At 37.4% G+C, this 23,464-nt stretch overlaps 1 protein-coding gene across 9 annotated transcripts in view; it reads left to right on the top strand.

The window, feature by feature from the left end:
- The window catches only part of LOC120419629 (cadherin-86C), a 238,083-nt gene that overhangs the window by 190,183 nt on the left and 24,436 nt on the right, over positions 1–23,464 (top strand). For all 9 annotated transcript variants that reach the window (XR_005605756.2, XR_005605755.2, XM_039582382.2 and 6 more), the window contains exons 6-9: positions 19,862–20,011; positions 20,071–20,185; positions 20,251–20,443; positions 20,652–20,895. Coding sequence is in view for 7 of the 9 variants with exons in the window: in XM_039582382.2 (XP_039438316.1) it covers positions 19,862–20,011; positions 20,071–20,185; positions 20,251–20,443; positions 20,652–20,895 (702 nt within the window). In the remaining 2 variants the exon portion in view is untranslated. The remainder of the gene's footprint in view (positions 1–19,861; positions 20,012–20,070; positions 20,186–20,250; positions 20,444–20,651; positions 20,896–23,464) is intronic.

The raw sequence follows: 23,464 nt of genomic DNA, 5'->3' as shown, positions 1-23,464 counted from the left end.
AACTATCAAACACATCGAAACTCGCCAAATCATCATCAACCACAGAGATTAAATCTCAAAGCACAGCGATTTTCCACTCGCATTCATTATTTCTTCACTACCCTAGAAACAAATGATTCCTCCTTGAAAACAAATCAAGACTACCAAATACCACTCTTCAAATCTTCACATCAAACTGACCAAAACTTCCAAACACATCGATCATTCTGTGCGCTACGCTCATTTTTTAATTCTCACCTGAAATCAAATTCATAAGAACAACGATTTGCTTATCATCATCAAATCTTGGCATCAAACTGATTAAAAAAATAATCAAACACATCGAAGCTCTCAATCATCATCTTTTAAAATGTCCACAGAGATGAAATCCCAAAACACAGCGATTTCCGCTCACAAAACAAATCCTCCTAGTAAATAAATCAAGACTATCAAAATACCGCTCTTCAAATATTTGCAGCAAACTGTCAAACTGATCAAAAATCTCAGGTACATCTTTTTTTTCTCGCTACAATCATTCTTTAAATTCTCACAGAAATCAAATTCTGAAGAAAAACATCACTTTTTATTCACAATCATCATATTTAAACTCTCCCTAAATTTTCAATCAAATCTTCCTGAAATTCTCAAACACATCTATTAGTTTGATCGTTATCATCATTCTTTTTTCACTAGAAATCATTTTTCCACTAGGAATCAATATCTTAAGCCTAGCAGTTTTTGCACACATATTTAAACTCTCCACTAAATTTCAATCAAATCATCATCGATCAAAACCAACTCATTTTTGAATTATCTTCAGAACTCAATCAAAGGCTCCAATTCAACTCATGTAAGCCTTCAAGCTACCCTTTCTCAAATCCACGCCACAAACTGACCCAAATTCATAATCACATCGATTATCATCGCCCAAAACCAACTTTTCTTATATTCTCTACAGAAATGTGATACTGACTGACGCTCTAAAACTCACGAAAGTTCTCGATTGCAATGATCAACATTTAACATCTCTCTTGAAACACAATCACAGGCTCCAGTCTAGGCTCCAACTTAGACGTGAAGGCTCTTAGGCCACTTGCTTTAAATTAAAAGAATTTCCCAAACACATCGATCATTTCTAGACTTCTTTTTCAAAACAACCAATGCGCCATATCGATTACCGATTCCCAAATCTTTGCCTCAAACCAAACAAAACGATTTTTCCAGCTCTCAATCATCTTTTAATTCTCTCTACAAGTTCAATAATTAGCATTAACAGAAAGGTGTGTGGGTCCTCAGGCTACCGCTTCTCAAGTCTCTCCACACATATATTACTCCTGCTCGCAATCCTCATCTTCTAATTCCTACTCGAAATGAAGTTTATAAATACAGTGATTCCTTTACTCACAATCATCTTTAATTCTCACTAGAAGAATACTCTTTTTAAAGTCTTCGCATCAAACTGATTGAATTTCTCAAAACATCGATGCCCGCAATCATCATCTTTCAAATTATCAACATTGACCAAATTCCAAAACACAGCGATTTTCCGCTCACAATCATAATCCCTTCATTACTAAGAAAAAACAAATCTGCCTAGAAAACAAATCATTCCTCCCTGAAATCAAGACCATCAAATACCGCTCCTCAAAACTTCACATGAAACTGATCAAACTCTCAAGCACATCGATCATTCTGTGCGTTACGCTCATTTTTAATTCTCACCAGAAATCAAATTCTTGAGCACAGCGATTTTTCACTCATCATAATCTTTAAACTCTCCCTAGAATGTCAATCAAATATCTCTTAATCAAAACCAACTTATTTTTTTAATTCTCTTCAAAACTCAATCAAAGGCTCCAATACAACTCATGTAAGCCTTCAAGCTACCCTTTCTCAAACCCAAGCCACAAACTTACTCAAATTCATAAACACATTGATTATAATCGCACAAAACCAATTTTTCTAAAATTCTCCCCAGCCTCCTTTTACTGAAAGACACTCTCAAACTCACGACAATTCTCGTTCGTAATGAACACAATTTAGCATCTCCCTACAAATATGCTCCAACTTAAAATGTTTCGCCTCAAACCGACTGGTAAACCTGAATTCCACAATTCCTCCCGTTAGCAACCAGCTTCATCCCCAAAACTCAACTATAATTTCTGAACTCTTTCCAGAAACTCAACCAAAGCCCGAAGCGAAAGCGTATATTTTATCAATCTACCCTCCATCATAAGTGATTGATTTCATCAAACTCGACTATTTTCCTATTCCACCTCTAGTTTTCTATACAAACCCACAGAAAGGCTTCATCGTAAAGGTTGAACAACTCCAACTAATTTCAAACCTGCAGCCAACAGTCACGCTCCTTCCATGAACCTCGATCTACGTAGCAAATTAGTAACGCTCGTCTTATCAACCTTTATACTTCACCCTCTTCATCTGAAGTCACAAAACATATATATTATAGCCTATAGCCAACGAGCAACGTCCGTTTAACAGATACCCCGTTACGGCCATCAAGCAACGCTCGTCAAACAAACACATTGTTAAGGCCAACGAGCCACGCTCGTCTTACAATCACTCTGTTGTTGCTAAAGAGCTTCTTTCTTTCACAAATACACCCTTGCGTTCAATGAGCAACGTTCACCTTACAAAATACCCTTGAAGCCAACGAGCAACGCTAGTCCTGCTCATCTCACAAACATTCCGATGTGGTCAACGAGCAACACTCGTCTCACAAACACTCTGATGTGGCCAACGAGCAACGCTCGTCTCACAAAATATTATCTTTTCACTCAGTTCTTTTCAAACACGCACGAAGCAAAATGATCATCGTTCGGTCAAAACGTTCATCGTTTGTGCAAAACGAGAGAAAATTGAGAGAAAAATGTCTATTTCCGGTCTCTTTTCGCTCAATTCTCTCCCATTTATCGTCGAATTCCTTCATTTTCTTGACATTCGCGTCCTATTTCGTACTCCCTGATTCCTGTTTGTGACTTTTTACATGCATTGGAGTTCATCGCTCAAGAAAGTGAGTTCATTGTAAGTGCTCGTTTGAAAACTTACCAATGAAATCGAGAATATTCTTTCGCCTCATGGTATCCAACGAGTAACGCTCCTCTCATGATTTTCCTCGTATCATACGAGCAACGCCCGTCTCATTGTTTTCTTTTCGTGTCCAACGAGCAATGCTCGTCTCACGATTTCCTCTTCATGTCCAACGAGCAACGCTCATCTCATGATTTTCTCTTCGTGTCCAACGAGCAACGCTCGTCTCACGGCTTCCTCCTCGTGTCCAACAAGCAACGCTCGTCTCACGGTTTCCTCCTCGTGACCAACGAGCAATGCTCGTCTCACGATTTCCTCCTCATGTCCAATGAGCAACGCTCATCTCATGATTTTCTCTTCGTGTCCAACGAGCAACGCTCGTCTCACGGTTCCCTCCTCGTGACCAACGAGCCACGCTCGTCTCACGGCTTCCTCCTCGTGTCCAACAAGCAACGCTCGTCTCACGGTTTCCTCCTCGTGACCAACGAGCAATGCTCGTCTCACGATTTCCTCCTCATGTCCAATGAGCAACGCTCATCTCATGATTTTCTCTTCGTGTCCAACGAGCAACGCTCGTCTCACGGTTCCCTCCTCGTGACCAACGAGCCACGCTCGTCTCACGATTTCCTCCTCATGTCCAATGAGCAACGCTCATCTCATGATTTTCTCTTCGTGTCCAACAAGCAACGCTCGTCTCACGGTTTCCTCCTCGTGACCAACGAGCAATGCTCGTCTCACGATTTCCTCCTCATGTCCAACAAGCAACGCTCGTCTCACGGTTTCCTCCTCGTGACCAACGAGCAATGCTCGTCTCACGATTTCCTCCTCATGTCCAATGAGCAACGCTCATCTCATGATTTTCTCTTAGTGTCCAACGAGCAACGCTCGTCTCACGGTTCCCTCCTCGTGACAACGAGCCACGCTCGTCTCACGATTTCCTCCTCATGTCCAATGAGCACCGCTCATCTCATGATTTTCTCTTCGTGTCCAACAAGCAACGCTCGTCTCACGGTTTCCTCCTCGTGACCAACGAGCAATGCTCGTCTCACGATTTCCTCCTCATGTCCAACGAGCAACGCTCATCTCACGAATGTTCAAATAATTACAGTCGTACCACAACTTACTATGACCAAAACTCTTATTTTATAAGAAAACTCGTGCCATTTCATCCAGACTTCGATCGAAAAATTATCAGAATATCGGAGTAATCTAAAATCAATTCGTTCTACAGATAATAGTACTCCAGTCCGGTGTCGTACCAAAACAGGCCAATTGTTAAGCGTAATCAACACCAGGCCAACAAAACAATCGGTTACATCGAACAGCTTCCGTACCAATCCAATCTACAGGGAAATAGCTCGACGCTTAAGTTCCGTCACAAAGTGCAACACTCGTCTCACAGTTCTCCGCATTGCTGACCTGCAAACAACGGTCGTCTCACACTGATCTATCTTTTTTCCATTTACAAACATTCAGCTGTCAACCCAAACAATCAATCCTCCGCACAACAACGCATTCTTCAACTTTAAATTTTAATAAAAGGAAACGTAAAATGATACGCAAATCATGAAATCCTCACGAAATCGAACCAATGCCTCTCCAAAAAAATGCAGAAAACAACATTCTTGAAATCTCCCCTCAGTGTTTGATCAACTTGATTCCAAAACACAACTTAGAAAATCAAATATTTCGGCACGTTTTTAACTCAACATCGGCCCGAAACAGAGCCGGTCGGTTCTACACTCTCCCGACTCAGCACAAACACATCACTGTGGGTTGTCGTCTCTTCCAATTGTCCAACAAAATCTCAAGCATAACTTACCGGTTGCTCCTAGCCTTCGTATTGTATCACTTGCTCACCTTTTCACAATTTACACAACTTGTGGGGGTGGGGGACCATAGAATATAATTTTTTCGAAGGTATTCTATTTTTAAACACTAAATTCTACCAACTGTGCCATTGTCGTAGTTTTTGGCCTAAACCGAGCGAGAGTCTTTTCTTTTTTTCAAGATCCCACCACCCACCACTTGAAACCAAACTGCTCGCTTCAACACTGAAAACCAGACTAAAGACCTCTCTCTGATTTGCGATGCACCAAAGCTACTCTCGCGCTACCAACGATCCGATATGCACAGACACATACAAAACACTCTAATTTCTATCTCCCGCGCCGCCTTCGTGTGTTTCGCATTCTCTCTTTTCAACACCAACGCTTCGCGTTGCGTCGACTACACTCAACGCTCGCGACGCACTAATACAGTCGCACACGCATTGCTTGTCTATTTCAAAGCACACCGATGTTGCTCTTGCTTCGTGAGCGTCGTCGCTCGTTCGAAACTCGACACTAATAATACAAATGGTCATAAATGACTTCTCTAAAATATTGCGCACTAATTCTGATATTCTAAGCTATCTCTACGAAACATTATTATGTACACGCCTTATCTGCGACATTCTCTAAAATATTGCGCACTAATTCTGATATTCTAAGCTATCTCTACGAAACATTATTATGTACACGCCTTATCTGCGACACTGTCGACCACGACTTTGTCCAGGAAACGATGTGGCGCTTCTGGAAGTTGGACCATAAATCGGCGCTCGCTCCGACCGCGGACGCCAAGACCAAGAACGACTGGAGATTTGTGGCGCTGGACGTGTCCGTCGACAAGAGCATAAACATCCGCACCATGTTCGTGAGCATGGGCAACGGAAAAGTGCTCTTCTACATCTAGAAAAGGTCCGAGTGGCGCCAAACCAAAAAGTATTAGTTCATTCTGTCGCCGCGAACGGAGAAATTGTCGAGGAAATTCAAGTTTGGACAACCGGGAAACTCGCGTGTATGCTCTCTAAATCATGAAGCTATCATCCTCGGTGGCGTCGACGTCCGGGCCTTCCCGCTGGCCAAGCGCACCAAGTTCGCCACCACGTTGTGCCACCTCAGCACCAACCCGGACCGCCCGGTTCCGGTTCACGCCAAGCAGCTGTACGCGCTCGCCGAGATGGAGCACTTTTTCGCGAATGTGACCATCTACACGCTCGAGCGGCTCAAGGCGCGCAAAACCCAGCGCTTTTAAAGGATTTTTAGACCGAACTTGCACGATTTGTTTGAGAGGTGAGTTTAAACGGGTTTTGGAGGTTGAATCAAAAAGTTCTGACAGTGTTTTTCTTTTTCAGGAGGGGTTCATCACGGAGTATATTTCGAAAAGCTCAAGTCGAGCACGATTATTATCGGTTCAGATCGAAGCCGTAGTACGAGTTGAAACCTCCGACCAAACCGAACGAAGTCACACACCACTCACGGAACGATCAGCGCCGAGCCGTAGAAACCGCCCAAAACTCTCGCTGCTTAGGAGCCAACCAAATTGAAAGTTAAACCGTAAGCCCCAAGAGGCCGGAGACAAGTCCATTTATGTTTTGATCATGAAGATGACCAAGTTACGTTTAAAAACTAGTTAGGATTATGCAAAATTTTTATTTTATGTGACTATTAAAAAAATACTGATTGTTCGTTTTTTTAATCGTTTCATCGTAAGAATAATGGTCAAAACAGACAATTTTAGTTGCTGTTAAACCAAAATAACAGCATCAAAAATTGTCTGCTTTGAATAATATTCTCAGCGGAATTTGGGTATGCGTCCTGGGGGCAAAAAACGATAGAATCCATCTTGTGGTGAAAAGCGGTACTAGCCCAGCTACTGCGATGTACGGTGGCGCCACAAGCGGTGAATAGCGAAAACCACAGAAAAGCCGCCCGTGACGACACGCACACACTGAAACGAGCTGTCAAATTTCCTAAAAAGCACAGTGAGCATCGGATGGTCATCGCGCTTTGAACATCGAATGCGCATGATCGTTTATGACCATCCGATGTTCAAGAATTTGATACCAACGTTCAACAAATTCACATTGGCGGTTTTGCGTGTACATATTATGACAAATGACGGCTGAAACATTGCGCTCGTGAAATTAAATGTAAATATGGCGAAAAAATCTCGGTCTCGTTTGGCACATGTCACCGAGCAAAATCGTCATGGCATGCTCTGTTGACTTAATGGTGGGCACATACATATCAAATATAGAATGAATATTTGTAGGCTAGAGTGTAGCGATGTAAACAAAGAACTGTCACTCTTAAACTTTCAACAAAAAATAAAGTTGAAAAAGTTTCAAAATGTCATCTGTGACAGCGAGCATGTCAACAACGCACGACGGAGTGAGTCAAACTCGGCCCAACAGATGGCGTGGACATATGATTAATCATAACTCGCGCCGCATAGATCTGCGCGCGCGGATCAATATGTTCTGCGAAATTGCCGTCCTGCAACTCGCGACTGATCCAATCAAATTCGATGCAATGGCGGCGTTTCTTTCTGCATACCCCGTGTGTCAAAAGCTTGATCTATTTGAATTTAATTTGCTTTGAAGTGCTGGGATTGGGTTTGGTTGCAGCTTAAAAACAAATACGAGTCTTTGGAATGCGCGGACATGGGACCCTTTGGGGGGTCTGTTGTGCATCCACGTGGGTTGGTTTTGTTGACTTTTTTTTTTCTTACAATTAGCTACCCAATTGTCAAGCGGTGTGTTTGTTTTTGCTTTCAGCTCAATTGCCTTGCAGTAATTGGCTGTCGTAACGAGTCAATTGCAGTTGATGAACTGTATTTGAAAGTAAGACGAATGACTAACACGTTCAAAATGATCAGCCTTTGTGAAACCGATTTGATTTCTTTATGACAAATTGAAGAGGTGAATATCGTTTGATTAAGTTCCAGCTATCTTAATAATCTCAGTTCAAAAAACAAGCTCTCATTCTCATCAAAAGTCATCAAAATTCTCATCATTATCTGTAAGTGTGCATGTTTTCATGTTCCAAGCAAACAGCTGTCAAACGGAGCCAAGGCATATAGATAAGATAAGGTAGGGTGGGATTCAAGCTGTCATTAATCAGAATAAAATGCGGATTTAATGAGGAAAATTTAAAAAAAAATGATAATTTGACCGAATTATCTAAAACAAAAAAAATGTCGGAAAAATGGGGGAAGGGAACAAAAACTAACAATAAAATTTGCAATGGCTTTAAGTTTATCAGAAGGAAAAGTCATAACAATAATCATTTAATTTTCTGGAAAAAAAATCAGGAGTTTTGAAATTCAAACATTTTAACATACAAATATTCAGAAATAAAAAAAAATCAAAAGAAGATAAAAATTCCGTAATTTCAAAATAATAAAAAACAGATATCCATAAATTGACCAATAAAAAACAATTAATATTTTAACGTAAACAAAATCAGGAACATAATATATTTGGAATTCAAAAAATAATCATAGCAAAATATTTAAATTAAAAAATCTGAAAATTCTGAAATAAATAAATTTAAAAACATAAAAATTCTAAATAAAAAAAGATCGAAAATACATTATTTCAAACATTCAAGATCAGGGGTGCCCAACCTTTTGGCCCTACGGGCCAGATATGATTTTTCTGAAGCAGTGGCGGGCCTGAACTAATGTTGGTAAAGGTACAAAAAAAAAACATAATAAAATTTATTTTATTAGGTTGTTTTAACCCGGGCATGGTCTTCGGGTCTATAGGACCCAGTAGCACTATAAAAGTAATTGTAACTTTTGACCAAAAACACCTAGAGATCTGAAATTTTGTGACTTTGTGTATCTTACTAAGACACACATTCTGGCCAAAAATGAACTTCCGGTGGCCACCGGAAGTGCCCACCAAAAAAAAACTGACACCAATGGTATTCCGGGTCTATAGGACCCAGAAATGTTTTCAGCTGCCAAAATTCGAGATTGTAACCGATTTTGGATGTCTTGACCGCAAATGAAAGGCTAGGATGTCTACTTTCTGAATTCGACCGGCAGAACCGGGTTTGGACACCGTGGCCACCGGGAACCTGCTATAACCGAAAAAAGTCCTTTTTGAGGCCCCTACTTTGAGGACCTGTATCTCCGAAACGATTGCACATAGCAGGTTGCTTCCGGTTGCATTCGACAGATAATAACCTGAATTTTAAGCTCCAGAAAAAATAATTGGTCCATAGTGGCCACCGGTTTCGGTAACCCGGAACTTCCGGAAAACTTGATTTTTACAGTTTTTGACATAAAACCGACACACAGACCAGTATTTTGAAACCGATTATTTTGTAAATCATTGCAGAAGGATACTATATACCACCCCTGACTGTTTGGTATCGGTTCTGGCCAACTCTGGCCAATCCGGAACCGGTTCCAGGGTACCACTAAAACGGTTCCAATAATTGTCACGCTAGAAACCCGTCATGTTGCATATCAAACTTCATGAAATTGCATGTTATGACCATCTGAGGTCATGCCGGTGTCCTCTGACCCATCCTGGTCACTCCGGAACCGGTTACCGGTGGCCACTGGGGGACACTATCGGAATATGCAATGAACCCTATCATCCGACGTATCAAACTTCACGAAATTGAAAGTTATGACCATCTGAGGTCATGCCGATGTCCTCTGACCCATCCTGGTCACTCCGGAACCGGTTACCGGTGGCCACTGGGGGACACTATCGGAATATGCAATGAACCCTATAATCCGACGTATCAAACTTCATGAAATTGAAAGTTATGACCATCTGAGGTCATGCCGATGTCCTCTGACCCATCCTGGTCACTCCGGAACCGGTTACCGGTGGCCACTGGGGGACACTATCGGAATATGTAATGAACCCTATCATCCGACGTATCAAACTTCATGAAATTGAAAGTTATGACCATCTGAGGTCATGCCGATGTCCTCTGACCCATCCTGGTCACTCCGGAACCGGTTACCGGTGGCCACTGGGGGACACTATCGGAATATGCAATGAACCCTATCATCCGACGTATCAAACTTCATGAAATTGAAAGTTATGACCATCTAAGGTCATGCCGATGTCCTCTGACCCATCCTGGTCACTCCGGAACCGGTTACCGGTGGCCACTGGGGGACACTATCGGAATATGCAATGAACCCTATCATCCGACATATCAAACTTCATGAAATTGAAAGTTATGACCATCTGAGGTCATGCCGATGTCCTTGGACCCATCCTGGTCACTCCGGAACCGGTTACCGGTGGCCACTGGGGGACACTATCGGAATATGCAATGAACCCTATCATCCGACATATCAAACTTCATGAAATTGAAAGTTATGACCATCTGAGGTCATGCCGATGTCCTCGGACCCATCCTGGTCACTCCGGAACCGGTTACCGGTGGCCACTGGGGGACACTATCGGAATATGCAATGAACCCTATCATCCGACGTATCAAACTTCATGAAATTGAAAGTTATGACCATTTGAGGTCATGCCGATGTCCTCTGACCCATCCTGGTCACTCCGGAACCGGTTACCGGTGACCACTGGGGGACACTATCGGAATATGCAATGAACCCTATCATCCGACGTATCAAACTTCACGAAATTGAAAGTTATGACCATCTGAGGTCATGCCGATGTCCTCTGACCCATCTTGGTCACTCCGGAACCGGTTACCGGTGGCCACCGGGGGACACTATCGGAATATGCAATGAACCCTATCATCCGACGTATCAAACTTCATGAAATTGAACATTCTTACCATCTGAGGTCATGCTAACGTCCTTTGAACTTATCTGGTCACTCCAGAATCGGTTACCGTTGGCCACTTGGTGACACTCTCTGAGTATGTAGTAAACCCTATCATCCGACATATCAAACTTCATGAAATTGAAAGTTATGACCATTTGAGGTCATGCCGATGTCCTCTGACACATCCTGGTCACTCCGGAACCGGTTACCGGTGGCCACTGGGGGACACTTGTGGAATATGCAATGAACCCTGTCATCCGACTTATCAAACTTCATGAAATTGAACATTCTTACCATCTGAGGTCATGCACTTGGGGACACTTGTGGAATATGCTAGAACCCTAACATCCGACATATCAAACTTCATAGAATTGAAAATTATTACTATCCCAGGTTATGCCAACATCTGTATCCTTCTATATCGCACAGCAAAAAATATGTGAATTTTGGAATGTTGAAAATTTGGATAACCACTTTTTTGAGTAATTTTACCTAAAAAATGTGTAAAAATGTGAACCTAATGAAAATTCACCAGAAACTGATGGAAAATCACCAATTCCTGATGTAATATTACACATATTTTTGACACGAAATCTTTCACTATTTTCTCATTACTATAGTTTTTAATCTGTCTATCAATATCAAACTTTTTTTTCACATTGGGCATTTGTGCGACCACCTAAGAAGGCTATCTTTTGTAATGTACCCTGGTTACAGTCCATACTACAAATTACTCGTATTCATGGGATCGGTAGACGAGGGGATATTTTGCAGCCATTGTTTATCCATTTATCCGGCAGAGCACATGTGCCGAGCATTCTAGCTCAGTTAAACAAAAACGACAGAGGATGTTAGGCCCCATGCCGATTTTGTGCAGGTGATATCAATCAGGACAATGTCCTGTTAGAAGCCCTGCGAGTATTCGTAGTTCCCTACGGTTTAAGCCAAGAAGTTTCTTGGTGATTGAAGGACTTGGAGTGATAAAAGTTTACGCTTGTCTCAATCCACGCATCTCGCCCCAGATTGAAGCAATTTGCGATTGTCCTCAATTCGTCACTTGTGCTATCTTGTAACACGTCTGCTGTAAAAAGATAGGAGATAGATAGCACACAAGCGACGAATTAGTTATTTCTTGCTTCACGGCACTTTTTGAGATTCCAAGGAACGGATCGGGATCCACGAATATGCTTGATAAGCCTAGTCTGGCAAGTTCATCAGCCATTTCAATGCCTTCAATGCCGCAGTATCCTGGTACCCAAAACAACATGCCGAGTAGCAAGTTCCAAACATGTTTGGATTCGCATTTAGAGGATTTTAACGCCAATAGTGCAGCTTAGCTATCCGAGAAAATACCGATTTTTGCGTGTCTATAATTTCTAAAATATCAAAATTAAAGGTTAGATGAAAGAGTTTCTGCACCCAAATCTCGGCAACACTCGGTTTGAGAGAAAGACGGCCTCATGAAGTTTGATATGTCGGACGATAGGGTTTCTATTCCGCATATTCCACAAGTGTACACCAGTTGCCATCGGTAACCGATTCCAAAAGCCTGATAGAGTTAGGGGATGTTAGCGTAATTAAATATTGTTCAATTTCATGTTGTTCGATATGCCGTAATTGCATATTACGATAATGTTCCCCAAAAGCCACTGGTAACCGGTCCCGGAGTGGCCCTCAGTGGCCATAGGTAACCGGTTCCAGATTGATCAGGTAAGGTTAGTTGAAGTCGGCATAACCTTGGATAGTAATAATTTTCAATTCTATGAAGTTTGATATTTCGGATGATAGGGTTTCTCGCATATTCCACAAGTGTCCCCAAGTGGCCATCGGAAACCGATTCCGAAGTGACCAGAAAAGTTCAAAGAACGTTAGCATGACCTCAGATGGTCATAACATTCAATTTCATGAAGTTTGATACGTCGGATGATAGGGTTTACTACATACTCAGAGAGTGTCACCAAGTGGCCAACGGTAACCGATTCTGGAGTGACCAGATAAGTTCAAAGGACGTTAGCATGACCTCAGATGGTAAGAATGTTCAATTTCATGAAGTTTGATACGTCGGATGACAGGGTTCATTGCATATTCCACAAGTGTCCCCCAGTGGCCACCGGTAGCCGGTTCCGGAGTGACCAGGATGTGTCAGAGGACATCGGCATGACCTCAAATGGTCATAACTTTCAATTTCATGAAGTTTGATACGTCGGATGATAGGGTTCATTGCATATTCCGATAGTGTCCCCCAGTGGCCACCGGTAACTGGTTCCGGAGTGACCAGGTTGGGTCAGAGGACATCGGCATGACCTCAAATGGTCATAACTTTCAATTTCATGAAGTTTGATACGTCGGATGATAGGGTTCATTGCATATTCCGATAGTGTCCCCCAGTGGCCACCGGTAACCGGTTCCGGAGTGACCAGGATGGGTCCGAGGACATCGGCATGACCTCAGATGGTCATAACTTTCAATTTCATGAAGTTTGATACGTCGGATGATAGGGTTTACTACATACTCAGAGAGTGTCACCAAGTGGCCAACGGTAACCGATTCTGGAGTGACCAGATAAGTTCAAAGGACGTTAGCATGACCTCAGATGGTAAGAATGTTCAATTTCATGAAGTTTGATACGTCGGATGACAGGGTTCATTGCATATTCCACAAGTGTCCCCCAGTGGCCACCGGTAGCCGGTTCCGGAGTGACCAGGATGTGTCAGAGGACATCGGCATGACCTCAAATGGTCATAACTTTCAATTTCATGAAGTTTGATATGTCGGATGATAGGGTTCATTGCATATTCCGATAGTGTCCCCCAGTGGCCACCGGTAACTGGTTCCGGAGTGACCAGGTTGGGTCCGAGGACATCGGCATGACCTCAAATGGTCATAACTTTCAATTTCATGAAGTTTGATACGTCGGATGATAGGGTTCATTGCATATTACGATAGTGTCCCCCAGTGGCCACCGGTAACCGGTTCCGGAGTTACCAGGATGGGTCCGAGGACATCGGCATGACCTCAGATGGTCATAACTTTCAATTTCATGAAGTTTGATACGTCGGATGATAGGGTTCATTGCATATTCCGATAGTGTCCCCCAGTGGCCACCGGTAACCGGTTCCGGAGTTTGATACGTCGGATGACAGGGTTCATTGCATATTCCACAAGTGTCCCCCAGTGGCCACCGGTAGCCGGTTCCGGAGTGACCAGGATGTGTCAGAGGACATCGGCATGACCTCAAATGGTCATAACTTTCAATTTCATGAAGTTTGATACGTCGGATGATAGGGTTCATTGCATATTCCGATAGTGTCCCCCAGTGGCCACCGGTAACCGGTTCTGGAGTGACCAGGATGGGTCAGAGGACATCGGCATGACCTCAGATGGTCATAACTTTCAATTTCATGAAGTTTGATACGTCGGATGATAGGGTTCATTGCATATTCCGATAGTGTCCCCCAGTGGCCACCGGTAACCGGTTCTGGAGTGACCAGGATGGGTCAGAGGACATCGGCATGACCTCAGATGGTCATAACTTTCAATTTCATGAAGTTTGATATGTCGGATGATAGGGTTCATTGCATATTCCGATAGTGTCCCCCAGTGGCCACCGGTAACCGGTTCCGGAGTGACCAGGATGGGTCAGAGGACATCGGCATGACCTCAAATGGTCATAACATGCAATTTCATGAAGTTTGATATGCAACATGACGGGTTTCTAGCGTGACAATTATTTGAACCGTTTTAGTGGTACCCTGGAACCGGTTCAGGATTGGCCAGAGTTGGCCAGAACCGATACCAAACAGTCAGGGGTGGTATATAGTATCCTTCTGCAATGATTTACAAAATAATCGGTTTCAAAATACTGGTCTGTGTGACGGTTTTATGTCAAAAACTGTAAAAATCAAGTTTTCCGGAAGTTCCGGGTTACCGGAACCGGTGGCCACTATGGACCAATAATTTTTTCTGGGGCTTAAAATTCAGGTAATTATCTGTCGAATGCAAGCGGAAGCAACCTACTATGTGCAATCGTTTCGGAGATACAGGTCCTCAAAGTAGGGGCCTCAAAAAGGACTTTTTTCGGTTATAGCAGGTTCCCGGTGGCCACGGTGTCCAAACCCGGTTCTGCCGGTCGGATTCAGAAAGTAGACATCCTAGCCTTTCATTTGCGGTCAAGACATCCAAAATCGGTTACAATCTCGAATTTTGGCAGCTGAAAACATTTCTGGGTCCTATAGACCCGGAATACCATTCGTGTATGTAGAAAACGAAGACCATGGCCAGGTTAAGTAAACAAATAAATAAAGAAGTGATAACTTTCAAATATGTGTTTATTTCATTTATTTTTATTGTGTTTCGGTTAAAATTGTATTGAAGTTGTTTTTGTGGTTTAACAAAAAATATTCAACTTTTTTTACGAAAAAACAATTTTTGCGTTGTTGTGCACTTTTATTCAAATATTTTACAAAACATTTCAAAATGATTTTAAAGACACGAAATTTAGAAAATGTGGAAAAATATAAATATCTGATAGTTTTTAATTCGTCATTCTTAAATTTTCTTAGAATTATGAATGCTGTCTGATTTCTTGACTCATTTTGAAAGATTTTTTAATATTTAAAAAATATGTACAGCGATCTTTAATTTTGATAAGATTAATTTGCTTTTTTGAAGCTTTTTTTCAGCTAACTTTATAATTAAAAAGATGTTCTGAAAAAATACATTATTTTTGTTACTCATTTATGAAAAATCAATTTCAATCAAAATCTTCAAAAATGTAACAATTCATTAAGAAGTAAAAACAGCCAATACTTTAAGAAATTAAAAAAAAAGACAACATCCTAACAAAACGTTGAATTAGCAACATTTTATGTCAAAAGCAAAAATTAAGCAAATAAATGTTTCGTTATAATATCTGATAATTTGATCTCAACATTATCCTTTAAATTTTGACACTAAATTTATTTACAATTTATGAACAGCCTTTAGGGCCGGTCATAGAACTATTTTGAAAAGCCGTCGTGGGCCGGACGTTGGGCAGGCCTGTTCAAGATAATAGAAATCTAAAATTTGAAATTAAAAAAACAATTAATCCAATAATCAAAGGTTCAAATTTTGCAAATTGTATGATTGAAAATTCCAGAATTTCAAAATTAAAAAACTGGCAAATTTTAGAACTCAAGATCTCGGAAAATTCAAAATATTTAACATTTTGAAACAAGACGTTCAAAAATTTCAAAACATAAATGCATATTTATAATTTAAAAATACTTAAAATTTGAAAATTCAACAATTCAAAAATCTTAAATTACTAAATTGAAAAATATAGATATTTTGACATTCAATTAAAAATGTTAAAACTCAAAAAATATATTGGATAAACTAATTTTTTTTTAGAATTTAAGAATTTATGTATTTTAAATCTAAAAAAAACTGAAATTATAATAACAAAATACAAACACTTCACAATTTGAAATTAAAAAATTTTAAAATTCAGAAATTTTAAAATTTAAGTTTTAATTATTCAAAATACAAAAACTTCAAAATTACTCTTTTGCCTTTGATTTTTGATGATTTTTTAAAGAATAAGGGCGGGGGGGGGGGGAATAAAATAAAATAAAATTAGCAATGGCTTGAAGTAAAACAAAAGGAAAAGCCATAACAAAAATCATTAAATTGTCTGGCAAAAAAAATCTAAAACTCATGAGTTTTGAAATTAAAACATTAAAAAATACTTATATTCAGAAAATTGAATATTTATAAATAAAAAGAAATAAAATTTTGAATTCAGTTATGATTTTTTTGTAAAATCACAAAAAAAGTTTACGCATTAAAAAATTTGAAACAACTTTAATTTAAAGAAAGACAAAATCAAGATTTTAATATTATTTTGAACTTCAATATTTGAAAATCAAGACAAAACTTTGAAATTTCAAGATTAAAAAATTTAGAAATTATTTACAGAAAAAATTCAAAATTAAGAGATTTTAAATCTAGACATTTCAAAATGTAAAAAATCAGAAATTCAGAATTTCAAAAAACAAGTTACCAAAGATCAAAATTGTTTATTTGTTAACCCTCTACGACCTAACCCCGCCTTTAGACGGGCTTCGATCTAAAAAATCGCCAAAAATCAATTTTCCAACCGATTTTTGATCTTTAAAAAGCATTGGAAAGAAGAACTTATAAAATTTCAGAAAATTTCAGGGTTGGAAGTTTAACTTGTTTTATGTGACTTTGCCAATGTTTTTATAAATTTCATTTTTTTAGGGGTCAACTTTGGCTGTGTTTTTTAAAAACATTTCCTATATTTTCAGTAAAAAGAAGTATGCAGTAATTTTTGTAGTGTCCCAGACTATGCCTCTACGCATTTTATGCAATTTAAATGACGATGGTTCCATTCTATAGCAGAAAATGTAAAAAACATGCAAAAAATTGAAAAAGTGACTGTAAAAACGTGAAAAAATTAGATAGGCAAAATGTAATTATATTAGGTGGTAGAATAGGCCAAATACTACCAAAAACAAACATAAACTAAACAAGATAAATGCAAATTAAAATACTAAAAATAAAACAAGAAAAACATAAAACAAGAGAAGTAAAGTTTTTCGTAGAACAAAAGTTGCTCAAAATGACCTCCTGAACACGGGAAAAATAAATATTTTCGAAAAAAAAATTTGGGCAGTAGAGGGTTAAAAATGTACCTAATTAAAAATAAAAAAAAAAACTTGCCTACTTTAAAAATTATAAAAAAATCAATCGATTAAGAAAATTTTATAATTTTAGAATTTTTACGTAAGGCCGTTGCAAATATTTTTTGAAGTTTATGTCCCGCGGCTTACACCAAAGTCGATGGGGGGGGCAAAAAAATAGAAAAAATCAAATTTCAATCCATGGTTTCAACATTTGGATGAAAAAAGTGTTTTCAAATGCATTTTACACGCGTACAGTTGCTTATGGATGTGTTGACGAACATTTTTTTTCGCGAAAAAAAAAACTTTTCGTGGGACTGTACATTGGTATTTCATGAAAATTTAAAATGTGTTCAACGGAGTTCAAACATGCTAAATATGATTATAGACGCAGGATAATGCATTTTAACTGGTTTTTGGTTGATTAAACTTTAATTTTCCTAAAAAAATTGAAGTTTTTCGAAAAAAAAATTTTTTACGCCCTTATTATTCAGGCCGATTTTAAAGGGGGGGGGGGGGGGGGGGGCGAAAAAAAATTTGAAAAATATTTGCAACGGCCTAAAGGCATTTAAAAATTTTAAAATACAAATTAAAAAAATCAGAAATTTAAAAATTTAGAATTTCAATAATTAAATAAATATGAAATTTAAAAATATAAAAATTTTAAAATTCAACATCAAAAATGTTTAAAAATTCAAATACATCATGATTTAAAAAGTTTATTATTCTTCAAAAATCTAAAGCTTAAAACATTCATACATTTTAGAATTTATGAATTTAGGAATCCAAAAATTCAAAAAAATGTTAAAATTTATTTAAAAAATGAGATTTTGAAAAATTAGTGTATTAAATTTAAAATTTAAAAAATTTCATGCTTTAGAATTGCAAAAAAATCAAATTTTTAATTTTAGGGATTTAAAAGTTTGAAAATTTACAAAATTAAAAAAAACAATTACAATTTTTGTAAACCCAAATAGCAAACTTAAATTTTAGGGATTTAAAAAAATTAATTAAGTTTTTACTAAACTATCTTAAGGCCTCGCTAAAATTTCACATCAAAATCGAATTCATTATCGAATCACGGTATTTTTACTTCATTTTTACTTCATAAATGTTCCAAAATTGGATCCTAAAATTAAGCTTTAATTTTTTATAGTAATGTTCACAACGATAATGCTTTTTTTCTGAGTACAATGACCCTTTGTGCAACCGCAAAGGATTTAAAATGGATTTTTAAATCAATTTTGAAAAATTAACTTCGCGGCCCTTCTTGATAGAAATGGTCCTACTGACAGCTCGTTCTCCGATTTTCGAGCCAATATTGGAGGAGGCGACACAAACTTTGAAAAATATTTGCAGCAATGTTTAACAATGTATAGTTCAACAATAACGTTGACTTAAAATGAAACAATTTCTATAAAAATGAGGACATTTTTGTTTCTTAGCTATCTTCTCAAATTTTCTTACAGCTCCATTTTAAATTCATTGCCTCGTTCCAATTAAAACGCTCTCCACTGGTCAAACGGTCCTTATTCCACAACCCGCCAGCACCATTCATCTTACTCAAAACTGTTCCTGGTCCGTCGCACGTACGGTGTCGCATGTGACGCACGCTCCAAACACCCATTCATTAAACGCCGCGGAAAGGCCATAAATCACGCCACACGCCAAACAATACCTCCTTGACTTGTCACCACAAATCATCTGCTCGGTGCAGTTCGTTCTAAGCAGGACATCGCGTCGCTAACTCACCGTGTGATTAGCACCCTCTGCGCCACTTTGCCCGCGATCGCGGCTGTCATTTGTCATCGTACAATGTGAGAACCTGTGGGAAAAGTGACTATTTTCTCACACCTGGATTGTAACGCACGTAACCATAACCTATGATTTAGAACTGCATCTGTCGATCATCGCGCGCGATCAATAACAATCATTGTGGTTCGATTTTGACATAGAGTTGCAAGCAAGACTGAGTACGTCTCTGTGTTTGACAGATCGAAATCAAGGTAGCTAAAAGAGAGGTGGGGAACTGTCATTCTCAAATCGAACTCTATGGCTTCAGAACCTTTCCAATGTTCCTTTGTTTACGAACCCGTTCGCCGTGACCATAACCTTACCGTTTTCGCGTGGGATGATTGTAGTTTGTGTTCAAATCCAGTTCCACTTTCGGCCGCTGCGCGGCGCTAATGGACCTGGCAAATGACAGCGCAAGGCGCTCCGACGGCGTCGCCGCTTTTAATTATGTAGATGAAGTGGAAATGGAACTGGAACAGTAATAAAATTTAACCAGAGTTGCGGATTTGCATAAATTTACATCTGCTTTTCCGTAGCCTGCGGCGCATATGTGTGTTCACACGCTAATAGAAATCGAACACGATGTAATCAATTTACTTTGTGGCATTTAAAACGCGCGTTTCTAATTTGCCTGACTGATGGCAGCACTGATTTTTGACATTTCTCGGCGTGGCCTTGGGCTGTAATTATCGCGCCGTTGTCTGTTATCCGGCTTTAATGGCTGTCATTCTTTATTCTTCCACAGGACGCCTATGCCGAACCAGGGCAGGACTCGCGGAACATTGCCGGCCTGGAGGTGGTCATCATCGTGGAGGATGTGCAGGACGTTCCGCCGGTGTTTACGGTGGCGCCACCTGTTACGCGGCTGCCGCCGGGGTTGATTCCGGGCGATAAGGTAAGAAGGCGCTTTATTGACAGCGCAGTGTTGCCAACTGATTTGAGTTTCTTTTTAAGGTTCTGCAAGTCCACGCTGAGGATGGCGACAAGGGCGTTCCCAGGGAGATCCGGTACGGACTGGTCTCGGAGGGCAATCCGTTTACGTCGTTCTTCGAAATCAACGAAACTAGCGGTGAGTATCGCGAGCTAAGTTGTAAACAAACTAAAAAATACTCATTAAAATCAATCAATCTACAGGTGAAATCTCCCTGCTTCGCCCGCTGGACGACATCCTGGCGCTCACGCACGTCGGCGATCCGGTCCTGCTGACCGTTATCGCCGAGGAGGTCAAGGTTGCCCGTGACGAACCGCCGGCGATGGCCACCACCGTCCAGCTGGCGTTTTTCCTGCCGGAACGCAGCAACTCGCCGCCGTACTTTGAAAATGACCAGTGAGTACGATACAGTAAACTGCCGATGGTTTGACAGTCAAGAACAAAAAAGTTGTATAAACATTGACGTTGTCAAACCATCAAAAGCCTACTGTTCCCGCTATCTGTTTAATGACGATCTGCACGCAAGGCCGGAAGTTGACCTTCCCTGAAACCCTTAACTAATGACCCAAATCAATAACCGGCGACGATTGTTATCTTTCCCCAGTTACGTCACACGGTTGGAGGAGAACGCAGCCCCCGGGACGGTGCTGTCCTTTACCGATCCGTACACGCCACGGGTGATGGACGACGACGCGGGGAAGAACGGGGTGTTTTCGCTGACGCTGATCGGGAACAACGGGACGTTCGAGATTTCGCCGAATGTGGCCGAGGGGCACGCGAACTTTGTGATTCGAGTGCGGGACAACGTGATGCTGGATTACGAGACGGCGGAGTATGTGCACTTTCAGGTAAGCAAAACAAATATAAACTGGCAGCACTGTCTTGCAGGAAATTGATTGAAACAGAATCTAATAACTCTAAAAACTCTTAAAATTCTTAAAACTCTTAAAATTCTTAAAATTCTTAAAATTCTTAAAATTCTTAAAATTCTTAAAATTCTTAAAATTCTTAAAATTCTTAATATTCTTAAAATTCTTAAAATTCTTAAAATTCTTAAAATTCTTAAAAATCCTAAAATTCTTAAAAATTTTAAAATTCTTAAAATTCTTAAAATTCTTAAAATTTTTAAAATTCTTAAAATTCTTAAAATTCTTAAAATTTTTAAAATTCTTAAAATTCTTAAAATTCTTAAAATTCTTAAAATTCTTAAAATTCTTAAAATTCTTAAAATTCTTAAAATTCTTAAAATTCTTAAAATTCTTAAAATTCTTAAAATTCTTAAAATTCTTAAAATTCTTAAAATTCTTAAAATTCTTAAAATTCTTAAAATTCTTAAAATTCTTAAAATTCTTAAAATTCTTAAAATTCTTAAAATTCTTAACATTCTTAAAATTCTTAAAATTCTTAAAATTCTTCAAATTCTTCAAATTCTTAAAATTCTTAAAATTCTTAAAATTCTTAAAATTCTTAAAATTCTTAAAATTCTTAAAATTCTTAAAATTCTTAAAATTCTTAAAATTCTTAAAATTCTTAAAATTCTTAAAATTCTTAAAATTCTTAAAATTCTTAAAATTCTTAAAATTCTTAAAATTCTTAAAATTCTTAAAATTCTTAAAATTCTTAAAATTTTAAAAATTCTTAAAATTCTTAAAATTCTTAAAATTCTTAAAATTCTTAAAATTCTTAACATTCTTAAAATACTTAAAATTCTTAAAATTCTTAAAATTCTTAAAATTCTTAAAATTCTTAAAATTCTTAAAATTCTTAAAATTCTTAAAATTCTTAAAATTCTTAAAATTCTTAAAATTCTTAAAATTCTTAAAATTCTTAAAATTCTTAAAATTCTTAAAATTCTTAAAATTCTTAAAATTCTTAAAATTCTTAAAATTCTTAAAATTCTTAAAATTCTTAAAATTCTTAAAATTCTTAAAATTCTTAAAATTCTTAAAATTCTTAAAATTCTTAAAATTCTTAAAATTCTTAAAATTCTTAAAATTCTTAAAATTCTTAAAATTCTTAAAATTCTTAAAATTCTTAAAATTCTTAAAATGCTTAAAATTCTTAAAATTCTTAAAATTCTTAAAATTCTTAAAATTCTTAAAATTCTTAAAATTCTTAAAATTCTTAAAATTCTTAAAATTCTTAAAATTCTTAAAATTCTTAAAATTCTTAAAAATCTTAAAATTCTTAAAATTCTTAAAATTCTTAAAATTCTTAAAATGCTTAAAATTCTTAAAATTCTTAAAATTCTTAAAATTCTTAAAATTCTTAAAATTCTTAAAATTCTTAAAATTCTTAAAATTCTTAAAATTCTTAAAATTTTAAAAAATTTTAAAAAAAAATTAATTCTTAAAATTATTAAATCTTTTAATTTTTTTAAAATTCCTGAAATTCCTAAAATTTTTCAAATTCTTAAAAATCTCAAAGTTTTAAAATTTTTAAAATTTTTACTTCTTTAGAAAAAAGACCTACACAATTGAAGAATTTTACAAATTTTACAATATGTCCGTGATTTACAATTTTTTTCGAATTTTGCAAATTATACGATTTTAAGAATTTTACAAATTTTTCATATTCTATAATTTTTTGTTAAATTTGTAGAATTTGTGATTTGCTTTTGCAAAATTTACAAATTTAACGAAATTTACAAATTTTACGAAATTAACAAATTTATAGAGTTTTGCAATTTAAAGGAATTTTACAAAATTTACATCTTAAAGAAATTTACGAAATTCACGTAGTTTACTAAATTCACGTAATTTACAAAATTTAAAAAATTACGAAATTTACTTAATCTAGAAAGTTTACTAAATTTACGAAACTAACGAAATTTTCTAAATTTATTAACTTTTCTAACTTAACTAAATTACTAAATTTACGAAATTTACAAAATAAACGAAACCTACGAAAATTAGAAAGTTTACGAAATTTAGAAAATTTACAAAATTTAGAAAATTAACGAAATTAAGAAAATTAACGTCATTTACTACATTTACTAAATTTACTAAATTTAATAAATTTACTAAATTTACTAAATTTACTAAATTTACTAAATTTACTAAATTTACTAAATTTACTAAATTTACTAAATTTACTAAATTTACTAAATTCACTAATTATTAGAATTTAACAGTTCTGCTCCAGGATGTTACATTTGCAATTCAGAGATTTGGAGAACCTTTCAACTGAGATAAATTCATAAGCCTTTGCAGGGAGGATACATATTTCTACGTTTAGATTTTGCTAACTGGGGGTTCTTTTAAGGAAAATAAATTTTGAGAAAAAACCCTAGATAAATTCACTAAATTTACTAAATTTACCTAATTTACTAAATTTACCTAATTTACTAAATTTACTAAATTTACTAAATTTACTAAATTTACTAAATTTACTAAATTTACTAAATTTACTAAATTT

The sequence above is a fragment of the Culex pipiens genome, chromosome 1 (assembly GCF_016801865.2).
Source record: "Culex pipiens pallens isolate TS chromosome 1, TS_CPP_V2, whole genome shotgun sequence".
NCBI classification, from domain to species: Eukaryota; Metazoa; Arthropoda; class Insecta; order Diptera; family Culicidae; genus Culex; species Culex pipiens.
The sequence above is the reverse complement of the archived record's forward strand: the minus strand, read 5'-3'. Positions and strand labels throughout refer to the sequence as shown.